This window comes from Cryptomeria japonica, chromosome 10, assembly GCF_030272615.1.
Source record: "Cryptomeria japonica chromosome 10, Sugi_1.0, whole genome shotgun sequence".
In the NCBI taxonomy this organism is placed as follows: domain Eukaryota; kingdom Viridiplantae; phylum Streptophyta; class Pinopsida; order Cupressales; family Cupressaceae; genus Cryptomeria; species Cryptomeria japonica.
In genome coordinates, this window is record NC_081414.1 from 500,686,608 (window position 1) to 500,712,259 (window position 25,652).

The window sequence follows — 25,652 nt, forward strand, 5'->3', positions numbered from 1 at the left end:
TCCAACCATCTCACCTCCTTCTCCTTGCCTATTTATGCAAGGATTTGTTCTCATAATTATTGAGCAATCTAGAGCAATCTTAATACACTAGATTGACTTCATTCATTTGTGCTTGTTTATTTCTTAGATTCTAGAAAGCTCATTTCACTTATGCTGCGTTGTTTATTTCTTAGATTCTGGAAAGCTCATTTCAGATATGCTGCCAGTTTGTACTTTTCAATACATCCATAGCACCCTTACCAGGCCAATTTCATCCCACAACTCATCCATAGTATCCTCATAATGCCCAAATCACTAGCCTAATTCCTTCATCTATCCATCATTGTTGTGTAGCATTGAAGAGCATCCCACATCGACTCATCAAAGGAGCAAATCAAGTGGAACAAGGGCGCATCCGCTTCTAGCTCAATCAGAGGAGCTTGGGAAGGTATAAGCTTAACTGTTTTTATTCTATTTTATGAATTTAGCATGTGCAACTAACCTCATACTTTTTTCACACTTTCAATCATGATGTATGTGAGGATGTATGTGATCAGCAATTCATTCCAAATCAATTTGTTGTTGTCCTCATTTTTGTTTTCAAAAATGAAGGACCATTACATGAAATTTTTGTGAAAAAATGAAAAATTTACTCTATGGCACGCTTCTTGAGGAATAATTTCGACTAATCCTTGGACTGGATTAATCCTCAGTCCATCCTCAAACCACGTTTCAAATTTCGTCGCATTCTAGATTCGTTTGCTATGTCTTTCCTTCAATTTCGGATTTTTCCTCCTTGACTACAGGTGGGAAATTTCTCTTGAATTGCAAGTTTTAATGATTTCCATTGTTTTGGTCTTTGTAGGGAGATTTTTGGCTAATTACAAGTGCACTTTATTGAAAAATAAGAACTTGTAATTTGCTTTTTATTTCCCCCTTGATGTTTTTTTGGCTTTTTAAGTTAAAATAGGGATTTTTTGGATAAGTTACAAGTAACCTTGTAATTCTTTTCTAAAACCCCTACTTTAATGTCTTTTGCTTGTAATAGGGATTTTAAACGTCTATTACATATGTGCAAGTTATTAAAACTTGTTGTAGGGATTTTATTTTCCCTTTACAAGTAATTTGTAACTTGCACATCTCTCTCCAAAACCCGATTTTGCCTAGAATTGAAATAAAGTGACATTTTAAACTTTCTATTTTGCCCAAAAAACCCGATTTTCTCCATAAAGTGCAAATTGGGGAATTTTAAACTTGTACTTGCATTTTTAAAACCCGATTTTGCCTTGTTGATGGAAAAAGTGAAATTTTAAACTTGCAATTGGATTTTTAAAACCCGATTTTGCCTTGTTGAAAGAAAAGTAACATTTTAAACTTGTTTTCTCCCAAAAAGCCGATTTTCCTTATTGCATGCAATTTTAAACTTGTTGTTCTTTTCTAAAAAACTGACCAGCAATATTGGAGGATTTTGTTGAAGATTTCCAACGATTTTTGTGGAGAAATTCAAGGAGGAAGGCGTTTTGGATTCCTTTCTATTTTCATGCATTTTCCAACTCTCTTCATGTCATTTGGAAGACATTATCGCTGGTTTTATGGGGTTTTAACAGCAAAAACGTTTTTGAAAAATGCCACAATTTGCCTCATTCAAGTGCCACGAATCTTGTCTTTCCTAAATCGTTTTGGCTTGTCTTGCCTAGGCGTGGAGGTTGAGTGCTTTACTTGACCGATTCTTCATGCTTTTAATGGGCATTTTGATACATATGGCATTTTTTCCAAAACGTGGCTAGGGTTTCAATCTTCTTTTTTCTATAAAAGATTCTCTCTCTTCATGATAGTTGTTAGTTTTGTTTTGCTCTTTCCTAAAATCGGTTTTTGTGCGAGAGATTTTCCCCTTTGATAGCAATTTGTGAATTGCATTGTTCTTCCCCATTTTCCCTCTTTACTTGTATTCGGGATTTTAAATCCCAATTACAAGTAGGATGAAAATAATTGATCTTCCCCTTTGACTGGAATATTTTAATCATCTTTTGGTAAAACTCCAAGTTTCTAAATTGGAAAATATTCATCCTTTCAAAATCAGGTTTTTAAAACTTGATTACAAGTAAAAGTTCTTCCCATTTTTCATGTGATCAACATGGAAAAGTTCTTCAAAAATCCATTCATAACCATCCCCACTTGTTGTTTTTGGTCATAAGCTTCATTTCTCTCATATCAAGATCCCTATTCCCACCATTTCATCCACTCATTTCGAACCTTCATACATTTTCCCCATTTAAAGTCTACTTGCAGTCAACCATCCAGAACCCGAAATTGGTCCAAAATGCACTCAAAAAACACTTGAAAATGAGTTCTAAAGGTCCAATTACAAGTGCAAACTTGTAGTTACCCATTACACATATGAAGTTGCATGTTTGTTCTCCACAATTGCAAGTTAATGCTCTTGTTTTTCCCACACATGTAATGCAACTTCCAAAACCCGAAATTCACTTGTGAGCCAATTTTTGCATCAATTTATCTCTTCCCTTGTCAGTCCGGTTTGCACACACGATCTACCAAATCAATGGATTAAGGAATGGGCCTTATTTTGCAAGAAGATTTCAAGAATGAAGGATGATACAAAGAAGAGATACAACAACGATTCATGGTTGAGAGCATAAAATGCTTTCAAGACAAAGATGGTCATGACATGAAAAGAGGAAGGCAACCCTTTCCCTCCTGAAAATCCAGTACTACCCTTAGCAAGAAGATAAGGTTGAAGTTCGTTGGCCAAAGACACAAAGATCATTAAGGATGCAAATTTCCGTTCCGGTTCAAGATGTCTTTACCAATCCAGAATACTTCAAGTTCTAGCATCCTGAAGCGACATGAAGATCATCACAAACAAAGGATGATGCAGTTAGAGTCGTGTCTTTAGACACATGGAATAGTTTTAGTTATGCATTTGTAATTTTGTTTTGACAAGTTACATGTAAAAAAATAACTTGGTAATTGCAAGTTAACTCATTACTTGCACTTTTGTAATTACATGTAAGGCAACTACAAGTTGTGTTCAGTTAGGACTGTAGTTGGAATAAGTCTTAGTTAGTTATTGAAGTCTTAGTTAGTTATTAAATAAGTCTTGGTGGTTGAGAGAATCTCTCAAGTTAGCTAGGATCCTCCCACCTTTTTCTCAAGGCTCCTCCTCTATAAATACTTGAGGGGGTATATTGTAATCTTTATCTTTTGGAAAGCAAGCAAAAACTCTGCCAAATTTACAGCAAAAAAGTCTTTGAGCTTTCATGTGTAAATTTAAGAATTGAAAGGAATAGAAGAAAATTGCTCAAGCTTTGAGTCTTTGTGCTACATACTTGAGTTTGTGTTCTATATTATCTTTCTTGCAAGTGTTTCTTAAAGAGCTTAATCACATCTGATTTGCAGTCTTTGTGCTGCAAGTAGTTGAGGTTAATATAGATTAAAATAAATATTTTGTTGAGAGAAGTTGCAAGTCTTTGTGCTTTCACTTGTTCTTAGGAAAATTTAGGAGTAGATTTTGTGAGAAATAGTTGTAAGTCTTTGAGCTTATACTACTTCCCATGGTTTTAAGTAGAAAAGAATAAGATATTCTAGTCTTTGAGCTGTTATAATTTGTTCTTTATAGCATTAGTATAGAAAAGGGTAGATAGGACTTCACATAATCAAGTCTTTGAGCTTGATATTGCTGTCCCGTCCCGAAGGAAGTGACGGAAGTCTTTGCACTTTCAGGAAACTTCATTTCTTTTCTCTCATTTCATTTTGAAAGTGGTTACTGCTGTTTATATCAAATCGCTATCCTTTTCTGTGAAGAGAAAAGGATATTGTCTTTCATGAAAGAAGAAGAAAGATTGTTATCCCATCCTATTTTATTTTCAAAGTTGTAATTAGATAAGGGGAGCCTTCCCTTAATTAGGAGAGTTTTACTCACATGCTGTGGTTGAAACCACAATTTTGTATATTTCCCCAAGTGTACAAAATTTTCAACCAACATTGTTATAGTTTTACAAATCAGAAAAATACAAAAAAAATTAGCATATTTCCATTTTAACACCAATCCGGGACACTACAGCTTTAATGCTTGGTCAAAAACAATTAAATGCAGTTGCTTTAATGGTTCCTATTCTATTAGTTGTGAAGCTAAAGAGAAACAAAAATTTTATTATGAATGTATAGCAACTACTTCACAAAGAAATTCAGAGCAAGAAATAGAAGAAAGCAAGTTAACAACTTTCAAAGCTTCCTTTCCAAATGCTTACACACGTCAAAAGAGGAAAAACATCCTGGTCAACAACTAAAGAGAAGCACAAATTTATTATGAATGTATAGCAACTGCTTCACAAAGAAATTCAGGGCAGGAATTAGAAGAAAGCAAATTAATAACTTTCAAAGCATCCTTTCCAAATGCATACACATGTCAAAAGAGAAAAAACATCCTGGTCAACAAGGCATTTGTGCTCATTAAGGTGACAGACTTACATATCAAAAGACAGATTACCTTGAAACCAAGAAGCTCTTCACTCACACGATCAACAAGCTTTCCAAAAAATGTGAGCATTCCACTGGAGGTTTTTATTTCCTTGCCATAGAAAGACAGATATCATTTATATATTTGCAAAATACTGCTATTTTATGTAAAATCTTAAACCTAGATTCCACAACACAAATAAAATAATGAGTTCAAAATTTAAACAATAATGAACCATCTTATTAATCAGATGACAAAGTTTAAGTATGTTTTAGGTCAACAATACAATTTAAAACAAAAATAAAGATATTCACATAATATAGAACCTCCCCACTCTTAGAGCTATTGGACGTGAATAAAATTAGAAGATATTATATATTTTATCATACAGGATGATGCTTCGTTCAGGTGGTTATAATGAATCAATTGAAGCAAGTAAACATGTCAGGATTCAAAAATATTTAGACTAGCAATAATTCAAAGAGGAAATGCAAGTGTCATTTGGATTCAATGAGTATGACCAAGGGCAATGTCTAATCATTCATGAGATTCTTTATGATCTAAACTTTTGTCCATTTGATAACTACTTTATAGGCAATTTATTTCATTGTTCTATTTAGTATAATTGATCATGAGATGATGCAGGAGCATCTAGGTCTATAAGGGATCCTGCTTTGCCCAAAAAACAGTTCAATTTCATTTTCAATTTTGGCGTGTGTTTTAGTTTTCATTGGTTTTCAGGCATCTCTCAGCATCAGAAAAGCTTCCATGTGTTCGAATTTGCAAATTTCAAGTTTCTGCCAAATTGCAGTTTAAATGTGCCACAAGCAATTTACAGAAACAATTGTTTCCAGAGATTCATAAAAACTGTGTAAAAATCCTTTAAGTGGTTGATTTTTTATTCCATTTTGCAAAATATGCAAAATGAATCATAGTCAAATTCCTTACCAATTGGGAGATTTAATGCCCGAAGTTTGTGCTGATGGTTTTACAAGAAATTTAATTTCTAGAGTTTCATGATATAGCTGGAGCAAAATCCTTCTGCAAAAAGCTGTGTGTGCTCATTCTAAGCACACTCACAAGTTTTCAAGAAGAAATGAGCATCTTGGTGAAAGTTATGAAAAGAGTCAGTTTTCAGCAATTTTTCGGCAACAAAGGAGTCCATAACTGGAATTTAATTGCTATTTTCATGTTAAGGACAAAGAAGATTTAACAAAGTGGCCCTTAAGTTTCCAATTTATGTGGCACCAAAACATTTGTAAGCTTGCCAAGTTTGAAATGAAGAAAATAATGCAAATTGTTAGTGAAGTTTAAACACCTCTTTCCTGTGTAATATGCTGCCCAAATATGTGTAACATTACTGGAAAATGAAGCAGATAAACAAAGGAATTTGAAAGGACTTTCTTGACTGGAAAATGAACCATTCATAGTGCTCATGTTGATATTATTATGGCAGATTTTACACATATGTTTTCCTGCAACAATTAGTAGAAGGATTCAATGTCAAGATTTGGGAAGAAAGGGGCAAATTTTATATTATAGAATTCCTCAACATAGAGCAGAAGGGTCACCCAAATTGGAAAGGTGCCTTAAAAAATGAGTTTTGGAATGGAAGAAATGCAGTTATGGCAGAGGATTTAGTTTTGGAATGAAAGAATGCAGATAAAGCAAAGGATTTGCTGGAGATATAACTCTATATTAATGTTGCAGATTCAAATGTAAAAGACAGCAGTATGGAAGTGAAACAGATTTTTATTTGTAAACAAATATTGTAGTAATTTTGAATTTGAAATTGATAAATATATATATATGAAAATGAATGGTTTGGTGAATATGTGTTTTTGTTGGATGTTGTGGCTGCCACATCGGGTTGTCTGGTAAGACCCCCTAATCTTGTCTGCATCATCAGATCATTTATGATCTACAGGTTTTTCCACATGCTACAATACTACATATTGTATAGGCAATGCATTACATACATCATTCTAAGTTTCTAACTATTGTTAGATTCATTCCAGATAACAGTATGCTTTCACTATCATCAATGTTCATAAGACAGTTTCTATAAAAATAGTGAGGCTTACAGTGATATTACACAATCCAACCATTTTAGGTGAATCCCTGCTTAAGATAAGATGTTTATATTTGCAATTTATATTCTAATTAACCTTTCAATTAAATTCCTTCCTTTTGAATATGCATAAGGTTAGTTGCCTGATTGGCTCTAAAAAACCCTTTATTTCCAAAACACTTCAACATTATAGAAAACGGTTGAAATTGATATTTACTCTTGCATTAACAAGAGTTAGTAAATTCCATCTTAAATGTTTATAATGATACTATGAAGATGGTCAAGTATATGACAGTGACTCCTCAAATTTTTCAGGAGGAGTTGGAGAAAAGGAAGGCTACTTGTAAAAGGGATGAGGCTACTACCATTTCTTTCCCTTGCTCCAGCAAGAAAGGAAAGGTGAGGATGTGCAAAATTATGGTTTCAAGTTTCAACCAGGAGGAGTTGGAGAAAAGGAAGGCTACTTGTAAAAGGGATGAGGCTACTACCATTTCTCTCCCTTGCTCCAGCAAGAAAGGAAAGGTGAGGATGTGCAAAATTATGGTTTCAAGTTTCAACCACAGCACGTGAGTATAAACTCTCCTAATTTAGGGAAGGCTCTCCCTTTTCTAACACTTGACTAAAACTAATCTAATCTAATTGGGTGGGACAGCAACCTTTCCTCTTGTTTCAGAAAAGATTATGTTATTTCCTCTTCACAGAAAAGAAAAAACAAATTTGAAGAAATAATAACAGCAATTTAAAATAAAACCAAGAGAGGAAATGAAGTTTCTTGAAAGCACAAAGACTTTCGTCACTTCCTCCGGGACGGGAAAACAGCAAACAAGCACAAAGTCTTGAGTTTTTGAAATCTTATCTACCCTTTTCAGAATGATGAAATAAGAACAATGTACAGCATATAGAAGCGCAAAGTCTGCAAGTATGATGCACCTTCAAGTCACTTTAGATGGGAATTACTACAAGCACAAAGTTTTGCAAATCTTCTCAACTTCTAATAACAAACTAAACTAATTCCACCTTCAATATTTGCAGCACAAAGTCTGCAGCTATTTAGAGTGATTGGCCTATTACTTGGACTCTCGTAGGCTATTATGTTTGTATAGAGAGTCTCAATGGTAGTTAATGGAAATTGTTGTCACTCCATGTCTTCAGTTCAGTCTCAAGTTCAGTTCCAGTCCTTTGTATATCAGTGTTTGAGCTTAGTTGAGGAACTTACTATTTATAGTAAGTCAATCTGGCGGTGAAGCTATTTTTAGTCAGGGCACCTAGACACATGGGGGTTATACTGTTGGCATATGCACACTCCAATGAGACATTGTATGTGATTGAAGGTTTTGTCATTGATGGCAACCTTGCAATCCTATGGCACTGGCAAAGGCATGATACCGGCATCAGCAGATCACACTCTACACCGGCACTCAGGACACCGGCACCAGCACAGAAGAAAGGAAGTATACAGGCACAGAGGCCAACAGGATTTTTGTTATATTATATTTTGTTTATTATTGTAAAACTTTATAAGCCAACTTGGCAATTTGTAAAATGACTCTTATATATAAAAGAGATCATTGTAGACATTTGATATAGGAGATGTAAGCATAAAAGAAAATATTAGGCAAACCTATTGTGCGAAATATAGGTTAAGGGGTATATGTAAAGAACTGAGCAGGAACCGGTACTGAATCTGGCATTGAAGATGCTATTGTAAAGCAGTACAAGATATTGGATTTGTATAATCCTTATTGTAAGTCAGTGAGACTTCCCATTGAGCAGTGAGCTCTAGGCAGTTGGCCTTCCTGCATGTGCAGGCCCCTATTGTAAGTAATATTCTCTTATTGGCCAGTGAGTGAATATTGTGGGTCACAAATCCCACCGAGGTTTTTCCCACACCGAGTTTCCTCGTTAAAATCTTGTGTTATGGTGTGCTTTTCATGTGGATGTTCTTAATTCTGTTTATTGCATTATTTCTTGCATACCGGTACACTGTTATATTATGTTCTGCATGTTTTAAGTTAAGAAATTTTACATACCGGTCAAATACTGATTCACCCCCCCTCTCAGTATCTGTGGGATCCCTAACATATACAGTGTTGACCCCAGGTTCAGACGGCTTGTCAAAAGACTGAATATTGAGAGAGATTAATATTTTAGTGGTTAAGTTATTTAATTAACTTATATGGATATTATAAAGTCATAAAGTGACTTTATATAGATTAAAAAGCCACTTAAATATTATAAAGTGACTTTAAATAATCACTTAAATGAAAAAGTTCGCCCAAATTCATTTTATAACTATGTAAAGTAATTAAAATACATTTAAAAGTTCGCCCAAATTCATTTTATAACTATGTAAAGTAATTAAAATACATTTAATGTATTTTAAAAGGCAATTGGGCATACTTTCTTGGAATTCGTGCCATTTGGGGTTATACGGGAAAAAAGCAATTCAATCTCAATTCATTATTGATTATTTGATATTGCTTGTTATTTTGCTATATGGAATTCTTTGACAAGGGTTTCAAAGGTTTGGCCATTGGAGAATAGAAATTCTTTGTTGATCTGTGATTGTGTGGCTGTGGAAGACCAGCTGAATTATTGCAATTGTGAAGGCTTCATTCAAAAGTCTTATTGTACTTCAACAGAGATTCTTCTATTCAGATATTGGAGATTTTTCAATAAGGAAAGGGCAAATCAAGTTAGACACCCCTTTTAGCAACATATTTCATTTCAATAAGCAGTCGTACAGTTTCCAATTGTTGGCCGTACAATTCAGGCTTCGCATGTGGGGTCCTAGAAAAGGACTTTTTGTCTGGGAGGTTGAAACGCCTTCCTATTTTGCAAATTGGTTGCACCATTCCCAACGCCCAGCATATTCAGGTGGTTTCATCACATTTTTGGCATGGAGAAATTGTACTCTGGACTTGTACATCTATTTTGGTTAGTTTCCCAGCTAGCAAACTCCAGAATTTTTATTTAAAATAAGATGAGGACCTACGGGCATGTTTTATGTATTAGTTTCATTTGCAGCAGTTATCTAGTTTTTAATATAGATTCAATTGCCCTATATTTGGTATCTATTCAATTTTATGAGCAATTCTTGCCTAGTGCACTTGTTTTTGTTTTTTTTTAAATTGTTCAAAACCCTTGAAAATCCAAAAACAAATCAGCAATAGTATTTCAGGAGAATTAGAACCAACAGGGTTCTTACAACAACTAATTAACTAACTATGACTTATTCAAATTATAGTTTTGTTGCTAATCAACTTGTAATTTGTTTACATGTAATTACATTTTACAAAATTACAAGTGACAATCCACTTGTAAAAATGAATTCTGACATTACATGCAACTTGTCCAAAACAAAATGCATCTACAAAAAGTATGTGTCAAAGGACATTTTTATTCTTTTTCATTTCTGGTCATGAGGGACTAGAAACTGTTGATGGATTTCTACAACTCATCAAGATCTAGACCCGCTGTATTTCTAGCAACCGCAATAGTCTTGATGATGACATCAAAATATCTAACTGTTGCCTCTATGTGTTTCTCAAGAGTGGTTTGCATCTTATCAAAGAACACCTGGTAATTCATGAACTTGTGAATCGAGGCTACAGCAAACTGCTCCAATTCCAACTCCTAATGAAGGCTAGACACTAAGTCAGCAAGAATCAAATTTTCAGCGAGCAGATCTCCATCATGACTTAAGATTTTGCAAGATATTTTGTCAAAACTGGAGATGATATCCTGCTCAACTTCATCACTCATTTGAAGGGTGGCTTGCACATCTTTGATGTGATCTTTGATGACCAATGACTTATTTGTCATGAGTTCTTCAAATTCTATGTATCTTTCCCTGTTTGGAATTACCATATTGTTGCATAGAATTTCTAGTTTGATCTGATCCATCTCATGCCAGATCTTCAAGTCTTTCTCAATTGAAACTAGACTCTGGTTGAAAGTTTCCAAGGTCTAGTTCAGCTTCAACTTCGCTACTCTTACATTGCATAGCACGTGCAACGCTTTCTTCACCACTTGAGTACTCTGATTGATCAGCTAATCTACCCAAGAATCAATTGCCTTGGCCTTTTGAGTAGCTCTCTCCAATTGTTTTATAGATTCTTCAGAGGTGGAGGAGGTCAAAGGATCAACCTGCTCTAAAGAATGTGTGATCTTTTGGATCACTATGATGAGCTATGAATTCTTCTCTTTGAGCTCATTCTTCTTTGCTAGCAGCTCATCGTAACTTTGGACCAGCAAAGCTACAAAATCTTGGGCATCATGTTTGAGACCAGAATGTATCTATTTCCCAAGTTCCACCCTCGTGAGCCTGTAGTCTGACAATTGCATTTCTTTTGGTGGTTTCTCAACTAGCGGCTCTACTACGTTTGCATATTTCATTTTGCTACTATCTACGACCAGTCGCGAAACTGCCTTCGCTTTCTTGCTGGTCCTTGGCTTTGGTCTCCTCAGTTGCTAGAAATCAAATATGTCTGGAGAGATCTCTTGCTTCTTCCTTTTAGGTGTGATGAAACTCAACCAAGGGGGTACTTCTACAGAGTTCACACCTGTGATAGCGACTGTGGTTTCTGAAGAAACAGGCTCAACCTATACCAGAGTTGTCACTCTAGGAGGAGCTTCTGTCTAGACAGCAACAAGTGTTTGCTCGGATGACAAATCATGACTTGTTTCTATCATGAACTTATCAAAACTCATGGCAAAAGTATCAATCTCTGGAAGAGAAACATTGGACAAGATGGCATATGGGTGATTCACATCAAAAACATTCTCCAAGCCACCGTGAGAGGTCTCAACAGGTACTTCTATGCTGGTACAGGCAGATGTACTTGGTTCCACATGAACGGTGGAGAAAGAATCCACATCTGTATCAATTGGAAACATGGGCACATCCAATGATAATTGGGGAAGGGTTGTATGAGGAGACTTTGAACCTACAAAAGGAGGTGATCCTGTTGTATTCTCCTCGTGGGTATCATTGTCAACATCAATAACCTGTATTTGCACTTCTAGTTTTTCCTTCCCTTTTAGTGAAACTTCTGGCGGAGGAATAACCAAAGCCCTACTAACCCTCAACTTGATTCTAGTGTTGGATATTGCCCCTTCCTTATATTGATGTGTCTAATACAATCAGATCTTCTCTGGTTATAATGATCCAGAGCACACTTCATTGTGATGTTTGCATACACAGGAGCTATGAAGACTTTGAAAATCTTATCAATGGTCTCTGCATCCAACCCGATAATGACGTTCCCATCATCATCTCTGATTGTTCTAGTCTCCTTATCAAAATGAGACACACATGCAAGCACCAACTTAGGTTCTAGGGCAGCCACTGGGAAAGATGAGACCAAATGAATATGACTGTTCAGAAGCAACTGCATCCCATGTGTTGGCGAACCCTCTGTTCTTTCTAAGAACTCGGACATGTCCACATGTCCGATCTCTATATCTCGGATCTCATCAATGAGAAAGACCACCTGAGTGGGAGCAATCTCATTCTAGTATTTGTCATATTTATATTTCATTTTCTTGTCTGAAGGAGATGCCAACTCTTCTGTCATCGAACAAGAATCTGCAACACTGTGATGAAAACTTAAGAGGGTAAGAACATCTTCAGCAGCAATCGGGAATCGCATAGTCTTCAAACCTTGAAAACCAATGCTCACACTACAACTTGGAAGGATTTTATCATGAAACAACATGGACTGACTCAAAGATGCTTAATGGATGAGCTTGGACAGCGATGGGAAGGAAAATCAGATCTCATGGGAGTGACTACAAGTGGAAAATATTTCACAATTCGCACTTGTAATCGGGTCTCCAAGAACCAACTGCAAGTGGAATGGTAAAGTTGAAGGCAAGTGATGATGGAAACTTGTAGTCAGGTCTTGGAAACCTGAATACAAGTGGCTAATATGTGGCATGACATTTTGGAAAGCGCCTTGAGCATGGAGGGGTATGACTATATATAAAATGAGCTCACCATAAAGACAATTTTCATACTTGCAATCGGGTCTTGGAGACCCGACTACAAGTGTGCAAAGGGGGGTAAAACAATATTCTTATATACCCGACTACAAGTGGATAATATTTTTCAAACACATGGAATTTGCTTGCTTGCCTTTGCAACAAGAGTTTGGGGAGTAAATGTACAAATGGTTCACTTGTAATCGGGTCTTCAAGACCCGATTACAAGGGAAAGTTTGTCTGCACAATAAGACTTGCATTTGTAAATGAACTTGAACACTTGCAATTAGCATCTCAAAACAAAGACCAAGAACACTTGTAGTCGGGTTATGAAGACCCGATTACAAGTACAACTTTTTCTTGCCACCGATACAAGCTTGATTGGGACTAAGATCAAATGCGTTCAACGGATAAGAAGCCATGGATCGAACTGCAAGTCTTATACAAGAATGCAAACCAAGATATGCATATGAAGACTCAAAACGGCGGAAAAACTTAAAATCATCCAAAGGAAAAAACGCACAATGCTTTGAATGAGACTCAGATTCAGCATGATAGCATCGTAAAGGGCTTGCAATTGAGTTTTTTTTTTTTTAAACAACTCAAACCAAAGGGAAAACATCGAAGAAGATGCATACCTCAAATAAAAACCTAAGGAAGAAAATGACATAAGAGAAAAAGAAAGCTTACCTTGAAAACAAAAAACCCTTGAAGGAAATAAGAAAATCCTTATGCAAACCCGCCCAGTTTTGAAATGATTCAATAATCTCATGAGGAGGCTTTTAAATATGCAGGGAAGAGACTCCTATTCCAAAACTACAATGCCTTGAATGCTCCAAAGGAAAGCGCCAAATAAGAAGACGTGTTGAAGAGAGAAGGAGAAAGTCAGGTTTCGCCACACCCGATACAAGCAAAAAGAACACTAACAAATAAGAAGAAATCTCTAACACCCGACTACAAGTGCATAGAACTTTATAAAAGAAATGAAAGAATCACTTGTAATCGGGTCTTAGACCCACGACTACAAGTGAAATACATAACACTAAAAAGAAAGAAGTTGATGTGTAATTGGGTCTTGAGGACCCGATTGCACATACCAAGATCTTTTTAAAACAAGTAAAATCTTATCACACATGTAATCGGGTCCTAAGGACCCAATTACAAGTGAATAAAGTTTGCTTGTAATGCTCTTAGAAAGAACCCCAACTTGCACTCCAAGCCTCCAAACCCGATTTTGCACTAAGAGGTGCAAAAACAAGACTCAAAACAATCAAAAACTAACCAAGGGAAACCAAAGAAAAGCACACACTCAAAATAAGCATAATTTGAGACAAATTACAACCTTGGAAAGCATGCAAAGGGATACGAAAGCATGAATTTTAATGAAAAATTCAAGGGGGTTGCCTTCATTTCTGAAAACCAAAAATGAGGACAACAAGGTTAAAGAGAACCCCTAGCCCGACATCACTTCCACCCCAGCGGCTACTGCTAACAAGGTTCCAAATGAACTGTCCTTTGAGGAAAAGTAGGAGATCTTAAACAAGTAGTGGTAGGCCATCAAGGGCCTTAAGCTTCTGGGTGATAATTAGCTAGTCTTTCGGTTTCAGCTGGTCTTTTCATGGTCTTCTCAATGTTTCCTCTTGTTGCTGGTCTTTCTACTTTGTTAGTTTGCTTTATGTTTTTCTGATGTCTCACCCCTTGTGAGAATCCTCTATGCCACCTTAATGGCTTTTTTGTATATGGGTGCAGGCCCTTCCCACTTTATCTAATCAAAAGAAGAATAGATGGCATTGAAGTCGATCCTCCCATTGACGAGCTTACAAAATTAGTGGTGACAATGGATGGGTGGTAGAAGTGGTTTCGTAAATAGGCGACGGATGCATAGCCACCATTCACGAAGATTACAGGGACAAGGCCAGATCAAGGTCAGGATCCCCCATCTATTCCTGCTCTGGTCTCTAGTGTGATTGGCAAAAGCAAAGGAATCATCCATCCAAAAATTGATCCAAAAATGTGCAACTATATGTTAACCACATTTTACTTTATTTCAGACAGTTGTTGGGAACTTTAAGATTAATTGAGAACTAATTAGGTCAAAAAGATTAATATATTATGTAACTCAGGTTAGCTTACCAGCATAAAATTAGTCATAAATTGAGTACAAACCTATAAACAATATGTGAATTGAAGTACTAGGAACACCCTGGACATTCTGTGATTTGTGAGATGCACCCTGATTGTTACAGCCAAAAGGTAAATTTGCAATGCAAACTTCAAGGTAACTTCCCTAGATCCTTATTTCTCATGCCTTGTATTCAAGGAAGCCAAGAAACATAAGAGACTGCTATAAATACACAAGAGATCATTATAACTTAAGTGGAAAGAAAAGGGCCAAATCATTCTAAGACCATGTCCATAAAGTACAATAATGAAGGCAGCCAAATAGTAATCAAATCAAGAGACCTTTATTCCCCTACCATCTTATAAGAGTTTTAGGACCTTCGCTACAAGAAATGCCCCCAATATCCGTATGGGCAAAGAAGTAAATTGAGCAGCTTGAAACACCGTCTATCATATACTAACCAATCTAAAATGCTTGAATGCAAGCTTTTAATATGGCATACTCTGGTTAATTCTACTACACTAATGATACTCTATAAAGTATGTTTTTTTCTCTATGTTAACAGAGTTTCTGGGATGGATAGATGTGTTTCCGAGTCCCCAATTTGTTGAGTTGTTTTTGGGGATGGCCAGGGGGCAGCTATATTAAAAAGTTGGAAAAAATTTAAATATTCATATGATAACATTGATATTTTGATAAAGCATGCATATATACATTGTAGAACCTTAATATATAACATTTGTGTTTAGTTGAGATTTCACAAGAGTCAAAGTCAAACAAATTTCTGTTTTTGAGGAATCCTCAACCCGCGTCGAATTTCTGAAGGGTTTTGGTGACATCTTTCCAGCGGCGATTTTTTTTCTCTCGCGTAGGGTAAAAAACTCGTTTTGTTTCCATGGCAGCTTTGTCTTCTCCGTTTTCCGGCGGCAACACAATTTTTTTCGCGTAGTGTTTTTTATTGGTGCCTGTTTTTATGCAAATATCGCGTGTTCATTTTTTGTATGATTTTTTTTTTTTTTCAGCAGCGTTATTCAAAAACCAGCAACGGTTTTTTATCTGTCTTCAATCTGCGTCATTCTTTGGTGGGATCGGTTCACGTAATTTTGGGTTGTTCTTTTGGTGGCGATTCTCCTCTTTCAAGCCCGTGATTTTTATAGATCTTATTTCGTCGGCTAGGGTTTCAAATACCCTCAATTTATGTTTGGCGGCTAGTAATATTTTCTGGGTCTGCAAATTTTTTCCACAATCTGGATTTTCTAAAAAATCTTTTCCAAAATTCCGATATCTGGGGTTTTCGAAAACCCTACTGGGTCTCTCAAAATTTTCTAGGTGAACACAAATTCGTACATTGGGATCCATGCCAGGAAAATTTCTTCATTCTGCCTCAAAATCTGTGCCAGTTTTTTGCTTTTTTTTGCACACGCCGCATATACGCGATTTCTCGCATCTCCTACCTCGATATTTGTGCCATTATTTGGTCAACCAACTTTGACCTCTGTTTTCAGTGATGGCATCTTTGATGAATATTCTACTCGAAGGGGGTTAGAAATTCAACGGCAGAAATTATAGCACCTAGAAACAGCAGATGCTCACAATTTTTGAGTATCGCGTTATTGATCAGTTGGTTCTTGAAAAAGTCTCACGTCCCTCTGCAATCAGTCCTGATCAAACTAAGTTCGATGAGCAAAATCGTGAAGTTGTCATGCTCATCAAGCTCTCAGTGACCGATGATCAGCTTCCTCAGATACCTTCCGGCAAAACAGTTGTCGAGATATGGGAGCATCTCAAGACGCTACATGAGACGTCTGATAAGAGCAGAGCCTTCTTTCTGAAAAATATGCTCTTCTCTATTGTCATGGACGAGAGAAAATCCCTTTAGGATCATCTCAATCGAATCAAGGAAATCCGTGACCGGTTGGAAGCCATCGGCCAAAAAGTGGAGGACATGGTTGTCATAACCTTGAAAAGTTTGCCCAAGTCCTACGAGCATTTTGTCGAAACCCTCAACATCACATCAACTGGTAATGATCTGAAGTTCGCTGATCTCTGCACTAAACTTCTGCAGCAGGATCGGTGGATGCTGTAGTTCGGCAACAGTACCAGCTCATCCTCTACAGAACAAGCATTTGCAACTAAATCCTTTCAGAAGGATAAAGGCAAAGCACAATCTTCTCAGTCTTCTCAACAGAAACCCTCTGCTCTGTCATCAGAAGGCTTGAAGAAGAAGAGTGCTCAGTGCAATTACTGCAATAAATATGATCATATGAAACTTAAGTGTCGTAAACGCTTGGTTGCACGGGCTAAGCAAAGTCGTTCACAGTCGAAAGCAAATGTAGCGAAGCACACTGAGCAGAGTGAGTCTGCCTTTTACACCTTCATGGCTAAAAGACATGCAAACCATATCAAATCTTCTGCCTGGTATATTGATTCAGGTGCCTCATGCCACTTCACTCATCACCGAGATTGGTTCACTAATTTTCAACCTTACTCAGATTCAGTTATTTTTGGAGGTGGGGAAGAGTACACTGTTGTTGGAAAGGGCAATGTGCAATTTCAGTCTGGAGGGAGGAAATTGATTTTCCTCAACGTGTACTATGTTCGAGGAATGGAACTCAACCTTCTCTCAGTCAGTCAGATTCTGAGACATTCTCCTTGGCTCGACGTCACCTTTAGTTCACATCAGTGCAGTATCATTGATCAGGAGACTCAAACAATTGTTATAGTGGGTCTTGAGGATCATGGTCTATTTAGACTAGTTGATTCTGGTGATTCTCGGGAGCTTGCCATGGCAACCAAGCGCTCCTATGTTAGTACACTCCGGCATCAGCGTTATGGGCATTTAAATGTGCACTATCTTGCTCAGCTTGTTCGGGAAGATCTTGTCATCGAATTGCCAGAGATCCAAACCCAGAACCTCGGAGTTTGCAGAACATGTCAGGCTAGGAAGCAACATCGGACTTCATTTTCGGATGGCAACTCCTGGAGAGCCTCTTAGGTACTACGTGTCCATGTTGATATCTGTGGACCTATGGCTACTCCTTCTGTTACTGGGTCCAAGTATTTTCTTCTTTTTGTTGATGATTATAGTAGAAAAATGTGGGTGTATTTTCTTAATCAGAAATCAAAGGTGTTTGTTGTGTTTCAAAAGTTCAAAGCATTAGTTGAAAAAGAGTGGTCAACATATTGTTACTCTTCGGTCTAATAATGGGGGAGAATTCTATTCTTCTGCCTTCTCCCATTTCTGTGAACAACATGGCATCAAGCACCAACTCACTACACCTTACACCCTGTTAAAACCCCAAAATTTCATAATAATACTTAGTACCCCTGGCATGTCAGTCATCACCAAGCTTTTGTATTTAAGATGGTGAAAAGTTGAAGCTACAGAAGTTTTCTTTTACCTAGTATAAAATCCCAAATACTATCTCCATTATGCCCTAAATCCTATGTGAATAATCCCTGGCAGACCCAAGGAAGATTAATAAGATAACTTTCATTGAACAGCATTTCATGTACATATCAGGATAGCTAACCCGACCCAATAAATCAGTGTTGAACATGAACATCGAGATAGCATTACCAAACATAAAGTCATATTTGCCTATCGGAATGACTAGTAAAAGCGGAGGAACAATTCTTTATCATTCTGATAGAACAAACTATTCAATAAGCATTACATCGATATAGTTATACCGAATGCTATATTTGAGACGCCTATCGAACTAACCACCAAAGGCGGAGAAACAGTATTTTGTAATGTCGATAGAGTAAGCTATCCCGACACACAGATTTCAAAATACATCATGCCGATACAAATCTTGTCGGAATTATATATAAGATCGGGGTAAGTTCAAAAGGCTATCCAGATGATGTAAGTTATCCCATCGAAAGAAAATATAAAAGAATGTATTTGGAGGCTCATCAGAATAACTTATGAAGTCGGAATAGCACATCAACAGGGTTCCGATCATTAAAACAATCCCGATGATAAATAGATAGAATAATGTCAGGAGAACTATCCCGATTATGAGCCTATGATTGAGAAATCAATATCGAGGAAACCTATGGCGATAAAAGGAAAATGGAGAAGGAATCCTTATCGGTATAACTAATGAGATCGGGATAATGAATCACCTATGATCCGATAGCATAACTTATTTCGAAAATAGGTATATGGATGATCATCGGAACAGTTACTCCGACGGCATACTCTTGATTGGAATACCTCTATCAGGATAACCCACAGCGAATTCAAAGGTAAATCCTTCATCGAGATGACTTGTGAAGTCGGGAAGACAGTTTTAGATATGTCGATAATGAAAGTAACACTAATAGGCATCATCCAAGATGTGTTCGGCATAGGTAACGCGAAGATCAAAATCAAGTTGGTGGTTACTTATCGGTATAACCCATGCCGAAATGACATGAAAGAAAGACAGTTACAGATAGCGCCATATTTATCTGCAGCGACTAAATTGTCAGAAAGACGCCAAACTTAGAAACATTGATGGAAAGAGTTAAGTTGATGTCACGCGTCATCAGAGCAATTCAAATTTCGAAAAGACTGCCCCATTGATTTACAGATTGGAACATTTATTGCTGCACGAACGACATTCTCTGAGAAACATCCAAGAAATTTTCGCACCAGAACTGCAGACACATAGAGACGACATTGGAGTGGGCAAAAAAGGACAGTAAGAGCGACAAGTAAGTATCCTGAGCAATTCCCATGTGATTTCCTCAAGAAATTCATTGAATTGCCTGTGAAATGGAGAGTTCTAGCGGTTCTAGGAAAAGGCAAAAGGGAGAAACAAGAAAGGTAAAGGGAAAAAACAAAAAAACTAGGGAAACAAGTGTAGAGACCCAGGTAGAAGAGAAAAAATTAAATCACGATCTGTTAGACCAATTACCTGGTTCCACCCCTAAACCCAAGAGGTCTGCAGAATGGAGGTTGGAAGACAACTATGGTGATGTAGGAGATGTGTACACAACCGTCAAAGGCTATGAGTTATTTATGTTCCACTATCGTAGGCGTGAAGAGCCTGAGCCAATTTGCAACCCATGGAAATTGAACTTGGGAAAACTAGTTGTTCCCAATGTTTATGTTAATGTGGATCTTCTAAAACTGTTAGCAGGAAACCATGACCCGAAAAAGAGGGCAATCTGTGACCAGGATGGAAAGCCCTATTTCTTTATATCTAGACAGGCAATCTCTAAAGTTTTTAACCTACTTGGAATTTATGATTATCCCATTGTCCTTGAGAATTTGCTTGAAGAATACCAAAGGTTAGATACCACCTATGTAGGATGGAGATTGCCCTTTCACTTGCTTAATCCCGATGCACCATTGGAGACAAAGGAAGGTTTTGTATTTCATTTAAATTTGTTCAAAAATTATTTCAAGTATACATACTACTCGGTTGGTCAGGTTTTAGGGTTGAACACTCCAAATTTCATGAGGATAGAATCCATGATCATTGCAGTAGATATTCAGTCCCTAAAAGCCAGAGAATTTGACTATGCCACATTTGTAGCGAGGCAACTTGAGATGGGGCTTACAACTATCCAAAAAGATTCATCCCAGATCCACTTCCCACATTATTCCTTGTTGATGCATATGGTGTTATTTTATGGCCAAGAATTGGGTCTTTGGCCCGATGAGATGAGGATAAGACAATGTGATAATGACAACCAGCGTCTGCCACTCCAATTATGGACTTCGATATGGGACTGCAGATTTGTTAGATCCAGTTACATTCATTTTGAAGAATACTTTGTAAAAACTTTATACAAGTTTTATGATCACCCTTGCAATTTTGCACTCTTAGAAAATGTTTAAAGACTCCTAAGGCCTACAGACTTGGAGGGCCTGAAACCTTTAAGTACAACAGGGGTGATTGGTATTGCTTTTCTGATGTGACCATGATTAGAGTCTATGGCTTTGAAGGATCTCCATTATTGTTGCCCAAGACAGTGCCTGACAGAGTAGCCTATTTAGAGATCATAAGGCAAATAGGAAATTCGAATCATATGCATTTAGGTTCACATGACAAGCAGGCTTTTATGCCTGGAACCTTATGTGATGGTGAATTCATTGTTAATGGGAGAGAAGGGCAAGAGCTCACATGGAGCAAACTGGTCCATTATGATATGAAAGTAGGTGCTCCAAGGAAGAACTTTGATCCTAAAGGATATATCCATTCAGTGAGAAAAAAAACAAAAACTTGGTGATTATGAGCATATCCCATATATGAGGGATGACTTGATAAGAAACATGGATGAAAAGGAGGCCAAATTGGCCATTGATAACCATAACAGGGAGATGGAGCAAAAGGCAAGGGAGAAGAAGACTATCGATGTGTCATCTTCAGACGATGAGGAGTCATTAGAAGGGGATGAGGTTTCATTTGAGTAGTTCTCCAAAACATTGATCGAAGAGCAAGTGTCACCTAATAGGGATTCTAATGAGGAAATTCCAATAGAAGAAGATCCAAGGCAATTGGCCTGTAAGGATTTTTTATCTGATGATAACTTTATAAAGTCTCCTGAATTCATGTCCTTTTTGTATAAAGTAAAAGGAAAAGCAATTAGAGAAAGTGTTGGAGAGGTGAATACCTCTAATGAAAAACAATTGTTAGCTACTCTGGAAAATGAAGTAGAACGGGAAATGGGCCGAATGACTCCTGAAAGAGGGAGAAAACTACTTGAAGATGCAGGTGTCTTGATCTTTCCTGGGTGGGATATGAATTCAGCTTTAGTATTTGATAGTTTTCTTCATAATATTGATGCAAAGCATAAGTTATCTCCAGAAGGTGTGACCCAAGTATACATGGGGTCATTATACAACCCTAACAAGCATTCTATGTTGATTTGGTCATTGTATCCTCCAAACAAAAAACCCATAGTGATTGATACACAGAAGGCCTTCGGACATATCATGACCTTGAAGGTTGGTGAAACAAACCCCATAGTTACAGCTGATTTAGGGGTGAACATTGCCAAATTGAAGAAGGCTCAGATTCAATTAATGTTGAGAGAGAACAAGTCTGGTAAACTTGAAAATATCAGGCTAAATAAAGAAATTGATCATCTGAAGGAGATGTTGAAACAGAAGGAGCCGCAGAGATTGTTAATGCAAGGTGCGAGCTCACAGCCTCAAACTAAGGCTAGTAAATTAAGAGAAGAAAATTATCAGCTCCAGGCCCAATTAAGAGAAGCCAAAAGTGAAACCATGTCAGTGCTTATCCAAAAGAGATTTACTAACTTGATGACATGGATGGACAAATACTGGGATGTATACACTGAGAATCAGACCGTTATTGAGGAGCATGAAAGACTGGATGAACAACTGCATGAGCAATTCAAAGAGTTACAGGGTGAAGATGAAGCAGATCTTAATATAGTGAAGACCCATAAGAAGTATCTGGAAGCACTGAAATCATAGGGAGCCAATTTCCTCAATGACATATCAAACAACTTCCCACCCCTACCTAATAAAGATGGAAAATGAAAGGAGAAGGTGGATTGGATTAATGAATGCCAACATGTGCTCAAGGATGCAATGAAAGTTGCCAAGAATGAAGATGCTGATAAGGTGGCAGAATACATAGAAAGCATGGTGCTGATGGAGATAGAGGCTCGAGATGCAATCCATGATTGTGATACTCGATACAATGAGAAATATTTGGCACATTTAACTAGTGTGCATTTATGCTTAACTAGATGATTAGTTTCTCTTAAGTGTTTAGTTTAACTCCAAAAGACCTTTTTCAAAGGGTGTAACCCTTTGATATGTTATAAAGTACTCAATGTAATCATTTGCAAAGTCCGGAATTTAGTAAGTTTTCTAAAAAAGTTTAAGTTTCAAGCAGTTTTGATGTTTCAAGAACAAGACTTTATTTCAAAGTAATATAAAGAAATCAGTTTCCTTATTTGCAAAGTTGTGTTGTGGATGCTTTCACTTCAAATTAGTTCTCTGTTATAATTGTGTATGATTGATAATTGCTATTCTAAATCCTTGTGCGAAGATCTTTATGAAAGTTACAAGTTAGAAAATATAGAGTGCATTTAAGACAAATGGCGGCTATTTGCATTTTATTCTGATTGGTCTTTCTGTAAGAGTTAAATTCAATCAGACTAACTGTAATTGAAGATATCAGAATTGTGACATTGAGGGTTGAGTAGTTGATAGATACACCTAGTGAGGATTTAAAAATTGTCTTTCAGAGTTATACATAAAGTTTGCAAGTGAACGACTCTATTGCCCAAAATAAATAAGGCACTGGTCTAATTACATACAAATCTTCAATTCAAATCACTTATCCACACATTTTCAGTTTTATTCTTATGCTACTAGGAGATATAAGTAGGATTCAAAATAGAAACAGTTAAAAGGAAGTACATTAGGAGTTGGATTAAAGCAAAAGTTAATCGGTTAGAAAAGATAATCAAGAAGTAGGAGAAGTTAAAATAATCAGACAAATAAAATAATTTATCCCAAAGACATTTGCCACTTTGAGATAAACAACAAAGGTAAAAAGTATAATATACTGATTTGCTATAAAAAGCACCAAGTAAGAGAATCAATTGGTGAGTAGGTACACCCGCCTAGCATCTGCAGAGCCTGAAGTGAGGGAGTTAGCAACCTCGAAAGGTTCACTCTATTAGTTGGCCAAATCAATTGGAAGATTTGATCATTGAGCAAGGCATACTCATAGAATTTTCCAATCTATTGATTTGAGGACCAACACACCCCTCAGCAAAACAGTGTCATTGAGCGAAGAAATGCATGATTACCGAAATAGCTCAGTCTATGCTTGAACACAAGAATGTTCCAGCGAAGTTTTGGGTTGAAGCAGTTAACACTGCAGTCTATCTTTTGAATCGGTCTCCTACTGTGGCTGTGAAGAAGAAGACTCCGAAAGAGGCCTGATCAGGCCGCAAGCCCAAAATCAGTCAATTGAAAGTTTTTGGCTCCACTGCTTTTGTTTGGATCCCTAATGCTAAGACCACCAAGTTGGATGCCAAGAGCCAGAAACTCATGCTAACCAGCTACAATGATATGCACAAAGCCTACCGACTAGTTGACATCGAGATAGATCATATCATCTACAGTCATGACGTGGTTTTTGATGAGGAAGGAGGGTCATTTCAGCTCTCTCCTCCAGTTGTGGATTCAAAGGATCAGCCATTGAAGGCTTCAGACTTAGGTGTTCGTCTTCCATTACGTCCACCTGATGGGAGGGCTCCAGTTGTTCCAACTCCTACACCTACACCAGTTTCTTCTCCTGCAGGATCACCTAGACATGTAGCTGCACCACCTAACTTTCCTCGGGATTCCTTTGATCTCTTTAATGAACTTGATCCTGTTTCACCTTCTGCATCTAATGTTGGCACTTCTACTCTTCGGCCTAAATGGTTGGCTAAGACAATTATTGATCTTCATGATGATGAGCTCATTGAGGGTAGAGCTGCTCGAAAAAGAGCAAGCAGCCTGATTATGTCAATTTTGCTCTCATAGCCAACATTCCAGTGTGTATGAACCAGAAACATACACAGAGGTAAAGGGATACCTGATTGGGAACAAGCTATGGCAACTAAGCACCAGAGCTTGATGAAAACTAACACTTGGGTTCTGTCAGATCTTCCTCCAGGGAAGATCTGACAGAACCCAAGTGTTAGTTTTCATCAAGAAACCCATTGGATGCAAATGGGTCTATAAGGTCAAGTACAAAGTTGATGGTACTTTGGATAAGTACAAGGCTCGTCTCGTTGCTAAAGGCTTCTCTCAGCGTGAAGGACTTGATTACGAGGAGACCTTTGCTCCGACAGCAAAGATGAGCACCATCAAATTAGTCCTAGCCATGGCAGCTCAGTGTGGTTGGAAGGTCCATCAAATGGATGTCAAGAGTGCCTTCCTGAATGGTGAGTTATAGGAAGAGGTCTTCATGATGCAACCTCCCGAATTCAAGGTTGCTGGCTAAGTTACCGGTTCAGGTTCGGATTCGGGTATGGATTCACGGATTCGGCAAAAAAAAAATTTCTTGGGTACGAGTACGGGTTCGTCCGTACATATATTATATATATGTTCAATATATACAATCCATACAAAAATAAAATATACAATGTGACTTTCTATACATAAATGATAAATCCATAATTGCCAATGCCAATAAATATTCATATATTGCAAATGTAATCAGTAAACTAATAACTAAAGTCTAATATCATATTCATAATTTGCAAAAAAGATTCAAGTTTCAAGTCTTTTTCAAAAAGTCGTAAAGGGGCGAATTAGAGTTTTATTATTAAAAAACTATTTTAAAAAGTCTTTTTTATTGCTTTTTATTGTTTTTTTGACCTGTGGGCTCTGTTTTTGGGAACCCACGGGCCTGGGTTCACGCAAGTCCTCCTGGGTTCCACCTGGGAAGGACCTGGGTGGAACCCAGGGAGAACCAGGACCGAGCAAGAACCAGGACTCGGACCCAAGCCAAAAGGGGAAGAACTAGTATCTTAGGTTGCTAGAAAAGAACACTAGGTACTTAAACTGGTAAAAGCACTCTATGGCCTAAAACAAGCTCCTCGAGCATGGTATATGAAGATTGATAAGTACCTCATAGATCGGGGTTTCCAGAGGAGTCCTGACTCAAATCTGTATGTCAAGACTACTGGCAGTGATAGCATCATTTTGCTTATCTATGTCAATGATCTAATCATCACTGGCAACTCGGCATCTTTGATTCAGGGAATCAAGCAAAATTTATGCCAGTCTTTTGACAAGAACGACCTTGGGCTTTTGCACTACTGCTTAGGTGTTGAAGTTTGGCAGCAGTCTTATGGCATCTTCATCTCTCAGTCCAAATATGTCAAGTCTCTGCTAGACAAGTTCCAAATTCAGAACTGCAAACCTGCATCTACAACTATGGAGAAAGGCCTGAAGTTGTCGGCCAAATCCAGTTCTCCAGTTGAGAATGAATCTGATTTCAGGCAAATAGTGGGCAGTTTAATATATCTCACCT

The 25,652-nt window shown here is 37.3% G+C and overlaps 1 protein-coding gene across 11 annotated transcripts in view; it reads right to left on the minus strand.

Moving 5' to 3' along the window:
* LOC131039400 (uncharacterized) overlaps positions 1–25,652 on the minus strand; it is a 154,449-nt gene that overhangs the window by 43,955 nt on the left and 84,842 nt on the right. For 6 of the 11 annotated variants that reach the window (XM_057972131.2, XM_057972138.2, XM_057972132.2 and 3 more), the window contains one exon: positions 4,487–4,567. In XM_057972131.2, the coding sequence (XP_057828114.2) occupies positions 4,487–4,567 (81 nt within the window). Of the gene's footprint in view, positions 1–4,467; positions 4,568–25,652 lie in introns of all 11 variants that reach the window. The other 5 variants (XR_009104619.2, XM_057972140.2, XM_057972134.2 and 2 more) reach the window with 3 other exon arrangements.